Genomic DNA, 12,396 nt, shown 5'->3' with positions numbered 1-12,396 from the left:
AGGACCCTGGGATTATGACCTGAGCTGAAGGCACTTAACCGACCGAGCCACCCAGGCGCCCCTGAAAAGTTTCTTTATCAGACTTACATTTTGATTTCTATTAAAGAAGCTGATTATGGAAAACTTTTAGTATATGACAAATACTTTTCTAAATTATCAGTTTGAAGTTTTCCAAAAATGGAAGAACCTATATTTATTTCACTTTCTCAATACAATTATTGAATAAAGGGACAGCTGGGTGGCTCAGCGGTTAGTGCCTGCCTTCCGCCCAGCCCAGGGTGTGATTCCACGGTTCCGGGATGGAGTCCCACATCAGGCTCCCTGCATGGAGTCTGCTTCTCTCTCTGCTTGTGTCTCCGCCTCTCTATCTTTCATGAATATATAAATAAAATCTTAAAAATATATATATATTGAATAAAAACAAAAACTACAAAAAGTTAACTGCAATATTTTAAGTTTTCTGTATCATTTAAACTTTTATACTATGAACATTATGAAAAAGACACTTTTTCTTTCAAAGTAATCTCTCCACCCAACATGGGCCTCGAACTCACCACTCTGAAATCAAGAGTCACATGCTCTACCGACTGTGCCAGCCACGAACCCCTAAGCACTCTCTTTTTTCTGATCTCTAGACTCCACCCTACCACGCTTTCAGATAAATAATGCAGGAGGAGTTCCAAAGAACCTCCCAAAGAGATTCTCTTCTATACCTAAGCAGCCATACTGTTATAATCATTAGCAGGAGTTATTTGAAAAGATAGTGCTTTTTATTTTTTTTTTATATTTTATTTATTTATTCATGATAGACACGGAGAGAGGCAGAGAAGCAGGCAGAGGGAGAAGCAGGCTCGCTAAACCGCTGAGCCACCCAGGGATCCCCAAGATAGTGCTTTAAAAAAAAAAAAAAAAGATTTTATTTATGTATTCATGAGAGACACAGAGAGAGAGGTAGAGACACAGGCAGAGGGAGAAGCAGGCTCCATCCAGGGAGCCCGACGTGGGACTAGATCCCAGGTCTCCAGGATCACACCCTGGGCTGAAGGCGGCGCTAAACCGCTGAGGCACCTGGGCTGCCCAAGATAGTGCTTTTTAAATGAATGGAGTGAATTTGTTAAAAGTTATCATTAACTGCTCACTTGATCAACAATTCATTCGTCCAATAACATAATAAAATTCCAACTCGCTCCACAGTAGCAAAATTAAATTCAGAGGTGTTCTCTATTCCAAGTCATCTCATACTTTGCGTTTTGTAACAATTGACCCCTAGAGGAAAAGTAGAAGCAACAAAGATGTTTCACTCAGCAAGTCCAAAAGATCAAGAAACTGGACAAAAACCAAAGCCAAAAAAAGATTTTATAAAAAAAAATTTTTAAAAAAAGATTTTATGATATCCAGAAAAACAGGCACAAGAAACTACCTTTACCCGTCATACATGCTACCCATCTTAGCCCCATAGCTAAGAAACACAGACTTGAAATACTTAAAAAACAAAGGTTATGATGAACTGAAAAAAATTTGTGAAATACAGGTCTCACCAATCTCTACCACAACGGATGCCATAGTTAAAACAGCCTGGAGCCAAGGATTTCATGTAAAGAAAGATCAGTAAGAAACCTATTAATATGTGAAAGTTAAAGGAGTAACATGAAAAATTCAGTCCCACTGCCTTCAGGAACTATTATGCAAAACAGAGGAAACAATTTAACTTGAAAATAAATTATACTAAATATTCAAAAACTATCATTTGATATGGTAGAACAGTGGTGGAAAAAGGTCTGTGCCAACTTTTAACTGCAGCTGTAGTGGAACACACTAAAAGCCTTGTTTTATGACAAAAGCAGTGAAATAAAAAAAAACAATGGTTTTAGACCTACCACCAGTGTTAACTACTCATGACCATAAATTTGCCTTTTTCTAACAAAAGACTTTTGGGATAAAAAGCCATCTAACAAGGAATAAAACAAAATGACAGAATTTTTATACAACAGTAAATCCTAAGAATTTTCATGTTTTTAAATGTCACAATTAAAGGTAAAAAGATTAAGAAATCTAAAATATACATTGAAATTCAACCATCTTTTCTTAATACGACAGAAATTACAAAACATTTAACTGAAATCAATGTTTGCCATAGTAGGGAATCCTCTTCCCATAGTACTTATTTCAAACACAGAGGATTCTCCACAATCCTTTTCCTGCTACTTAAGCAAAAATATTACAATTTGCAACTATTAATTCCTTTGACACTGCTTTTTTTTTTAAAAAAACAGTGAGGTGGAAGTATTCTAATTAGTACCCATTCACCTTGACTATTAATTGTCCCAACTAATACTTTACGGGAATTAAACTTTGTCACTTAAGTTAGCCAGTAGACACATTAATATCTTCTTCACTTTGTCACTAATAACTTTGCCTTAGTAGCTGCATCTAAAAGGTATAGTTTATGGTGACCACAAGAGATTAAGCACATAGTTAGTAAAAGTACTGCTCTTACACAATATTCTAAAAATGTGCTTTTACTAGGTATTCACAGACTACCACAAGCGTGACTATTAAACATCAACCCCCACCCCCGTCAATTCTTCACATTTTTACAAAGTTGACCCAATTTCAAAGCTGACACTGAAGGTTCTCTACCTTTAGAAGGATAGAAAAAAGTAATTGGGTAGTTCCTAAAAATGTACATCATGACTACGTGACTAAGATATTCATTTAAAACTTATGCCAAGATAGCCCCTCCCTTCAAAACAAAGATTGACTCACTGCTCTATTTTACTTAATTTTGGAAATAAAATTAAATGGATTCCCTAGCACTTATTTCCTGTCTCTGCCTCCACCACTTAAAGCATTCTACCTTCAATCTATGACTTGTCCCTACAAAATTGGTAAAGTAAAAACAAAAACAAACTCAATATTGCCAAGTTATCTTAGAATTTAAAAAAAGGGGGGGGGAATAAAAAAAAAAAAAAGAAAACCACTGGATTCAGGAACAATCACTGTTCCAAAATCAGGAGGGGGACTAAGGATCAGTCCCTCTCAGTGAAACCAACTCACCTCAGATGATACTTTTCATCTGTGAGACCACCCCATTTGCTAGAGCTAACCACCTGAATAAAAACGTTTCAATTCTGTCTCCCTGAGGTGGGAAACTCGCAACCTCCCTACAGAACACGTTCCACGGTCTGCAGATATTTCTACATTGGGGGGGGGGGGGGAGCCAGTAAAGTTGGTGGCAGGGTGAGGACAAAGGGCATTTTGAAATACCACTGAAGTAAACAGAGAAAGAGAACAGAAAGGAGGCTAAATTAGCGTTCCCTCAAGTAGATAATGGGATGAAAACGCAGGCATCCTTGTTTACCACCCCTAGGGTCCTATTCATTACCGCCCACTGGAATGCGAAGTTGGAACTACCACCACGCAAGAAGCCCATCACATCCTCAAAGTGTCAGGTCACTAGAGAGCCTTTGTGATGACAGGTTAATACCCTTCCCCCACCCTCACCCCCCAAAAAAAGAAAGGTTCAATCCAATAAGTGCAGGTCACTCTGCCCTCTGGGGCAGTTCCAGCCGGCGCGGTGACGGTTCTGATGGGCATACGAGAGGGGAAAGACCACCTTTCTTTCCCACACACCCTCCTCAGCTGGGAAAACAAAACAAAGACAGCCCTCCTCCTCCGGTAGCCACTACCCTAGCCAGAGAGGCTTTCCTATTTCCCGGTGCAGTCTGGCCTCCAGCCCCCGCCCCCATGACAAAGAAAAGGCACTTGGTGAGCAAGGCCTTCCTGCTTCCACGGATGGGGGGAGGGGGCTGCCGAGGTGAGGAGCCCCCTATACACACTCGCGCTCACTCTTGGCCCAGGAAGCGGCGGGGAGCGGAGGCCTCCGCCCGGGGAAGCATGGCCTGGGAGGGGGCAGGGGTACCTTGAAGTAGCCGCCTTCGTAGAGGGTGTTGGGGGGTCCGAAGATGGCAACCTCCCAGTTGTAGAGGTCGGACTCATCCACCAGGGTGATCCGGAAGCCTTCCACCGGCTCCTCCTGCAGGGATTTCAGCTCGAGCATCAGGGCCTTCTGCGAGCTGGTCATCTGCTGCTGGGCCATCGCGGCGGCGCCGGGCCGGAGCCCCAGTCCTCTCGCACCGGCCGGGCCGGACGGGGCCCCTCCCCTGCGCTCGCCCTCCGCCGGGCCGCACCGGGCCCCTGTCTTCACACACCCCGCGGGCCGGACCAGGCCCCAGACGGCCCGTGGGCCGGCCCGGGTCCTCCTCACACACGACGCGGGCCGGGCCTTTTTCCTCACACTCGGGCCAGGTGGGGGGAGGGGCTGAGGGAGTTAGGGGAATTCGCTCCCGGTCCCGGGCCTCCCCCCCCCGGAGGGGGCCTCAACTTGGCTGGGGGGGGGAGAGGGGGTGGAAGCGGAGGAGAGCGGCGAAGGGCCGGCGATGGTGAGGGGAGGGGGCCGAGCCGGCCCGGGAGCGCCGCGCTCGCTCGCCCTCTCGTTCTCCTCAGGGGCTGCCGGGGCCGAAGGGCGCGCGGGGCCGGAGGGCGGGGGGAGCGCGGCGCGCTGGGGTCTCGCGGCGGCGACGGCGGCGGCGGCGGCGGCGGCGGCGGCGGCGGCGGCGGCGGCGGCGGCGGCGACGGCTGCGCGGGGGGAGGGGCGACGACGGAGGAGGAGGAGAAGAGCGAGAGCGCCTCGCGCCGCGGGAGCGACGGAGCCAAGAAGAAGGAGGGAGGGAGAGCGGGAGGAGGGGCGCGCGCCGGGAGGGAGGGCGGCTCTCGGAGGCGGGCGGCCAGACGCGCGTGCGCACGCCCCTCCCTCCGCCGCCCTCCTCTCCCTCCGCTCCCTCCCCCGCCCTCCTCCTCTCACTTCCCCGCCTCCTCCCTGCCGCCCGGCGCGGTGGCGGCGCTTTGTGACGCCGACGCGTGTCCCCCGCCCTTAAAGGGCCAAGCTGCTGTGAGGGCCGAGGGTAGTCGCGGGGGATGCCCTTGGCCCAAAAATGACAGTTGTGCCGCTGGGCGCCGCGGTTCCTAGGGAGCTCCGGGGAACGGGACCACTGGCCCTAGAGCTGTCGGCGCCTTCCCTTTTCCTCTCCCCATGTGTAGCCACAGGCTTCGGCAGCCATCCTCCGTCGAACCCTGGTCCTCTGCAGGCCTCTCCCCGTGACACAAAGTCCTTGCCCCGGCCCTGCACTTAATAGGTCCTTGCCAAGAATACGCTGAGCTAGTAAGTCTTATCGGTGGGGACAAGTGTCCCGACATATCTTGTTTACATATCAAGCCCATGTGTCCTTGGAGGGCAGTGTGCCACCCCGGGGGGGGGGGGGGGGGGATGGGGTGGGATGGGGTGGGGGAGCCGATTCCCATCCGAGAAATGGGGAAGGCAGATAGGCCGCTGCTACTTCTCTTCATGACTACGGAAAGGAAGTTGCGGGAAATAAAGAGAGAAGTAATAATGCAGACTAAACCTGGGTTTCTGACGCTTCTCTGTGATTTGGGGCAAGTGCTCTAGCTATCCCTCAGTTATTTGTAAAATGAAGTACTATGGGGGGGGGGGGGGGTTAGGTACCTGGCTGGCTCACTTGGTGGAGCATGTGACCCTTGATCTCGGAATTGTGAGTTCAAGACCCGCCTTGTTGTAGCGATTACTTAAAAATAAAATCTTAGGGATCCCTGGGTGGCACAGCGGTTTGGCGCCTGCCTTTGGCCCAGGGCGCGATCCTGGAGACCCGGGATCGAATCCCACGTCGGGCTCCCGGTGCATGGAGCCTGCTTCTCCCTCTGCCTGGGTCTCTGCCTCTCTCTCTCTCTCTCTGTGACTATCATACATAAATAAAAATAAAAAATAAAATAAAATCTTAAAAGGAAAATATTGTGATTGAACTTTGACCCCCTATAGATCCTTTCAGCTAGACGGTCCAACTAGGAACTGAGGGACTTTTAAGATAATCATAACTTAAGTGAGATACGGAGACAGTCTTAAATCCTCATGATTTTAGGATAGCCCGTTCGTTCTCTTGGGAAGGCATGTCCTATGATAACTGCTGAAACAATTCCTAGTAAAGTCAGGATACTATGAGAGTTCCACACATTTAGAATTTTGAGATCAAAAAGATTCTAAGTTCCAACCCTGGCTCTACCACTTATCCATTCCTTATTCATCAGCTTCTGTAACAAAGGGTTAATTATACCCAACTTAAACTATTGTAAATATTAAATGAGATCATCTGTTTACAGCATTTGACACAATGACTAGCACATGATAAATGATCCATAAATAGGAACTTTAAAGAAAGAAAAAAAATTTAAGGCATAGGTATATTCTGACTACCACCCCCTCTATGGTTCTGACTCCCCTTCCTCCACCATTCAATTTAGGGACAAGAAGATTGCTGACCTGGAAATGTGGGAGATGATGTTGACACCTTTAATAACAAGGATGTGAGTAGACAAATAGGCAGAAAGTTCATCTTCAAAGCATTTCACCCTCATAAACTCATCACAGTCCCACCCTGACCCAGAAGATGGTAAATTCTTAGCCCAATCCACTGGAACAGGTACCTGTCAGCTAGACCAGAAGCTGCTCATAGTAAATATCTGCAATGACTATGGCCCTAATAACCTAAGGTGGTTGGCTAATAAACATATACCCGTCTAGAAGGCTCATAGCCTAATGTGTTAGTTAATAAGATGTGTACTTAAGGTTCTTCATTCTCACCTCAGAGGAACTCTAGAATCTAATGTCTCATGCCTTTTCATCCTAGCAGGTAAGACATTGTTTGTTAGTACGGTGCAACTGTGTCTTATTCATGCCATGGATCCACAGCAACCAGTACATTGTTTGACCCAAAGTAGACACTAAGTAATTGTTCTCATGGGCTTACAGCCAAGAGCAGGGAAAACAATCAGTAACAACAACAACAAGTTGAACCTCACCCTCCACCCCCATGTCTAATAGAACCTCTCCAACACATAGTAGGTGCTCAAGATTATAAATTCCATAAGGTTGGCAGGTCTTGTTTATACAAGCTCTTTTTTTATATATACAAGCTACTACAATGTTTGGCATGTTATAGGTATTCAAAATATATTTGTCAGAAGAATGAGTGGCAGAAACAGCTTCCTAGAGCTTTCTCATAGTGTTTTATAATGACAGGTCAATGATTTGACTGATTGGTGCCCTCTGGTGGTAAAGAAAACGGGACACACGCCTTCAGTCTGTATGGCATCACCTGGTGCTCTTCAAGAGAGGGCTCTCTTGAAGAATTCTTTCTTCCAAAGAGAAATGATATGGAAATCTTGAAAGATAAATGAGAGGTAGGGGTATTTGCTTTAGAGTGGTTAATTCTCACCTTATATAATGCCTTTTTTTAGGAGACCAATTTTTTTTCATTCTATGTATGTTAACACATGGAAGTCAAATAGTGCTCTTAAGGAGCCACAATCTTTCTCTCTCTCTCTCTTTTTTAAAGATTTCACTTATTTATGAAATTATGTTTCATGAGAAACAGAGAGGGAGAGGCAGAGACACAGGCAGAGGGAGAAGCAGGCTCCATGCAGGGAGCCCGACGTAGGACTCGATCCTGGGGACTCCAGGATCATGGCCTGGGCGGAAGGCGGCGCTAAACTTGCTGAGCCACCCAGGCTGCCCAATCTTTCTCAATAATAGCTGACATTTGCTGTGCATCAGTATGTGACAGGCTCTTTACAAGCAGTATCCTATTTAATTCTCAAAAAAATCCATGACATCCATACTAGAACATCTGTTTTCCTGGGTATAATAAGATTTAGAAAGGTTAAGAAGGTTATCAAGGTTATGCAGTAGGTAAATGGTAGAACCCGGAGTTGAACCTTGGCCATCCCACCTAAGTGTAACTGCTCTTTTCTTTTTTTCCAGGATTTCAGAAGTTTATTTATTAGGGAGGGAAGAGGTATAAAGAAACTTCAGTTATCTGATACAAGCTCAGTAGGGGCAGGTCTCTGTCACTATCACACACAAGGAGGGATGAATTGCAAGAGGAGGATTTTCATGATGGAGAGAAAAGAAGATACCCTCTTTGGAATCCAAGTACACTCAGCTAGTATTTTCCATCATTTTGGAACCTAATTTTCCCATGAGACTTCCTAAAGGAAAGAATCAGAATCAACATTTCATGAATAAAATGCCAGAACTACAAAAACTCTTTAAAATTATTTTATCTATCATCCTTATTTTTTATTTAAGGAAGCTAAGAGCCAGAGCATAAAGGGAAGGGCCACATACAAAAGTCAGGTTATTGGATTTCTTACCCAGTTATCCTTCCATGATTCTTTTTTTTTTTTTAGTATTTTTTTTTATTTTTTATTTATTTATGATAGTCACAGAGAGAGAGAGAGAGGGGCAGAGACATAGGCAGAGGGAGAAGCAGGCTCCATGCACCGGGAGCCCGATGTGGGATTCGATCCTGGGTCTCCAGAATCGCGCCCTGGGCCAAAGGCAGGCGCCAAACTGCTGCGCCACCCAGGGATCCCTCCTTCCATGATTCTTTTCTTTGTTTTTTAATTTAAATTCTTTGCCATCATATAACACCCAGTGCTCATCACATCCCGTGTCCTCTTTTCTTTAAAACTATTTTATTTATTTATTCATGAGAGACATAGAGAGTGAGGCAGAGACATAGGCAGGAAGAGAAGCAGGCTCCATGCAGGAAGCCTGATATGGGACTTGATCCCTGGACTCCAGGATCACACTCCAAGCCAAAGGCAAGCAGGCACCCAACCACTGAGCCACCCAGGTGTTCCTCGTGTCCTCTTTAATGCCCGAAGTGTGGCTGTCTTAACCAAAGTACTGTAATATTCCTAAGCTAATATGCCCATAGCAATCCATGCATATCATATCACCTCCATGCTATATTGCAATTATTTGTTTACATCTTTCTCCCAGCCTCTCAGGTGCTCTTAAGAAAGAGCCATTCATTCACTCAACAAATATTTTTTGAGTGCCTGCTAGGTGACAGGCCCTATGCTAAATACCAAGGATACAGTAATGAACGAGTTGGAAATTATTTAGTTATGCCTTCAAGGAGCTTACATTCTAGTTGCTGAGACTTAATCACACAAAAACAAGTAATTACTAGATAAATAATATCATTGCAAGTTTTGGTGAATACTAATGAAGATGATTAAAGTAGGGCCTAAAACTGAAAATGTTGGGGGTGAATGCAATTTTACTTTTTACTATTCTTTTTTTGGGGGATGAATGCAATTTTTTAAAAAATATTTTATTTATAAAAAAATATTTTATTTATTTATTCATGAGAAACACGGATTGAGAGAGGCAGAGACACAGGCAGAGGGAGAAACACACTCCATGCAGGGAGCTCGATGTGGGACTGGATCCCGGGTCTCCAGGGTCATGCCCTGGGCCGAAGGTGGTGCTAAACCTCTGAGCCACCCGGGCTGCCCAATGAATGCAATTTTTAAAAAGACTTTATTTTATTTATTTTAGAAAGGGGAGTGGGATCCCTGGGTGGCGCAGTGGTTTGGCGCCTGCCTTTGGCCCAGGGCACGATCCTGGAGACTTGGGATCGAATCCCACGTCGGGCTCCCTGCATAGAGCCTGCTTCTCCCTCTGCCTGTGTCTGCCTCTCTCTCTCTCACTGTGTGCCTATCATAAATAAAAAAAAAAAAAAAAAAAAAGGGGGAGTGGGGCAGAGGGAGAGAGAGAATTTTAAGCAGGCTTCACACCCACCACGGAGCCCATAACAAGGCTTGATCTCGCAACCGTGAGATCATGACCTGAGCGAAAATCAACAGATACTTAACTGAGTATTAGTATGAGCCACCTATGTGTCCCTTAAAATTTTATTTTTAAGTAATCTCTACACCCAACATTGGCTCAAACTCACAACCTCCGAGATCAAAAGTTGCCAGCTCTACCGACTGAGCAACCAGGTACACCAGGGGTAAAGGCAAATTTTAAATGAAGGTAGAACAAGGACAGAATAAACCTTTGTGAGATTACATTTAAATGAATACGAGGGCCAATGGCCTCCATGTGCCCATCCTCTGCCCCAGATGGTGGGTTATACAGAAATTATGTGGTTGTGGGGGGGGGGGTCATGCTGCCCCCCACCAGGCCCACTGGTCATGGGGAGCAGGGAATCTTAGTGTATTTTGATTTGTTTGTTTAAGAAAAAACCCAAAATCAATAGAATGAGTTTGTCTGGTCGGTTGGTTTTGTTTTTGTTTTTGTTTTTTTTCTTTCTTTTTTTTTAAATGAGTCAATAGCAACATCCAGTTCTCACCAGGCTCCCTCTACCTGCACTTGCAGTGGTGGCAAGCAGGTTCCTGGCGTTGAGGCTGCAGCTCAGGGTGAAATGGGGCCAGATGTGGGTTTCCAGCCTTGCTTGGCCCCAGGGTTGGCAACCGGATCCTGGGGCAACCCATCTGGTCTCCTGAATAAAAGTCAAAAGCTGCATTTTTTTTTTAATTGCATAGAGGGCCAGCCTATAAAACGTGAGGGCAAGAACACAATTCCTGATTTCTGGCTTGTGATCATCATGTCTTTTTTTTTTCTTTTTTTCTTTTTTAAAGATTTTATTTATCCATTCATGAGAGACACAGGGAGAGGCAGAGACATAGGCAGAAGGAGAAGCAGGCTCCATGCAGGGAGCCCGATGTGGGACTCAATCCCAGGACCCAGGAACGACACCCCAAGCCAAAGGCAGATGCTCAACCACTGAGTCACCCAGGCGCTCCCATCATCATGTCCTATTTATCTCTCTATTCTTGACACTGAGCATAGTGCTTGCCATTTCTTAAGTGTCACTCAGTATGGAATGAGTGGTTGACTTATCTCTCTAATCTTCAGTGCTTGATCATACTTCAACAGTGCTGCTTCCTCTTCTCCGTCAATTCAAAGTCAAATTATACTTCAAGACTTAGCGCAAATCCATCTCCTCTAGGAAATCTTGTTTAGCAAAACATTCTCCAGCCATGAAGAAGGAAATCCTGCCATTTGTGACAATATTGATGAACATTGACAGCATTAAGCTAAGTGCAATAAGTCAGAGAAAGACAAATGCTGAATCATCTTACTTATATGTGGAATCTAAAAAAGCCAAACTTGGGACGCCTGGGTGGCTCTGCAGTCGGGCATCTGCATTCAGCTCACGGCGTGATCCCAGAGTCCCAGTATCGAGTCCCACATCGGGCTCCCTGAATGGAGCCTGCTTCTCCCTCTGCCTGTGTCTCTACCTCTGTGTGTGTGTGTGTGTGTGTGTGTGTGTCTCTCTCATGAATAAAATCTTAAAAAAATTAAAAAGCCAAACTTATAGAAACAGAGTGAATTGTGGTTGTCTCTCTCTGTGTGTGTCTCTCTCATGAATAAATAAATAAAATCTTAAAAAAAATAAAAAAGCCAAACTTATAGAAACAGAGTAGATTGTGGTTGCCAGGTGATAGTATGGGAAATGAGGAGATATTGGTTAAAGGATACAGACTTCCAGTTATAAGAGAAATAAGTTCCTAGGGATCTAATGTACAGCACGGTGACTATAGTTAACAATACTGTATTGAAGGACACCTGGGTGGCTCAGCAGTTTAGCATCTGCCTTCGGCCCAGCGCATGATCCTGGAGTCCCTGGGATCGAGTCCCACATCAGGCTCCCTGCATAGGGCCTGCTTCTCCCTCTGCCTGTGTCTCTATGTCTCTCATGAATAAATAAATAAAAATCTTTAAAAAAAAAGAAAGGTGCTAAGAGAATAGATCTTAAATGTTCTTACCATAACAATAACAACATATGGTAATTATGTGAAGTGAAGGATGTATTAAATGTGTTAACTAACCTTATTGTAGTAATCATTTTGCAACATATACATGTAACAAATTATCACATTGTATACCTTAAACTTTAGGTTATACAATAATTATATCTCAATAAAGCTGGGGAAAAAATCAAAACACTGAGCAAAAAGGGCAGCAAGTTCAAAGGCCCAGGACATAAAAGCAAGATAGTAGAGAAAATCTAAGTAGTTCAATATAGCGAGGGCATAAAGTTTGACAGAAACAATGGTAAGAGACAAGGCTGGAAGGTTGACATTGGCTTCATTCATTCTTTTATTCATTCAGTAAGCATTTATTGAGTATGTACAGTGTGCTAGGCATTGGCTATGTAGACCTGGTCCTTGTTTTCATGGATTTACAGTCAAGGAAAAAAAGACAATTGATAAACAATCAAAGCTTATTTTTTAAAAAAGGAAATAAATGGAATGATAAGGGAAAATATATTTCAGTTTAGAGGATCAGGGAAAGCCTAACTACACAGGTGATACTTATCCTGAGAACTGAAGGATGAAAAAGAGAAAAAGTCATGAAAAAGCATTCTAGACAGAGCAAACAGCTTAGATCCAGTTTATATT

General features: G+C 44.6%; 1 protein-coding gene and 1 long non-coding RNA gene across 3 annotated transcripts in view; one reads left to right on the top strand and one right to left on the bottom strand.

The window, feature by feature from the left end:
- UBE2R2 (ubiquitin conjugating enzyme E2 R2) overlaps positions 1-4,712 on the bottom strand; it is a 124,319-nt gene extending 119,607 nt beyond the window's left edge. The window contains exon 1 of the mRNA XM_025432482.3: positions 3,923-4,712. Within this exon, the coding sequence (XP_025288267.1) occupies positions 3,923-4,099 (177 nt within the window). The 5' untranslated portion in view covers positions 4,100-4,712. The remainder of the gene's footprint in view (positions 1-3,922) is intronic.
- LOC112649916 (uncharacterized) lies at positions 3,448-8,174 on the top strand. 2 transcript variants are annotated; one of them, XR_004803861.2, is made up of 4 exons: positions 3,448-3,768; positions 6,373-6,435; positions 7,151-7,311; positions 7,892-8,174. It is a non-coding gene; the product is annotated as an uncharacterized LOC112649916 (long non-coding RNA). The 2 variants fall into 2 exon arrangements; XR_007400995.1 differs by lacking the exon at positions 7,151-7,311 and having other exon boundaries at positions 3,450-3,768.
- The last annotated feature ends 4,222 nt before the right edge of the window (positions 8,175-12,396 follow it).

This window comes from Canis lupus, chromosome 11, assembly GCF_003254725.2.
Source record: "Canis lupus dingo isolate Sandy chromosome 11, ASM325472v2, whole genome shotgun sequence".
Lineage (NCBI taxonomy): Eukaryota > Metazoa > Chordata > Mammalia > Carnivora > Canidae > Canis > Canis lupus.
Note: the sequence above shows the minus strand (reverse complement) of the source record. Positions and strands in the feature narration are given on the sequence as shown.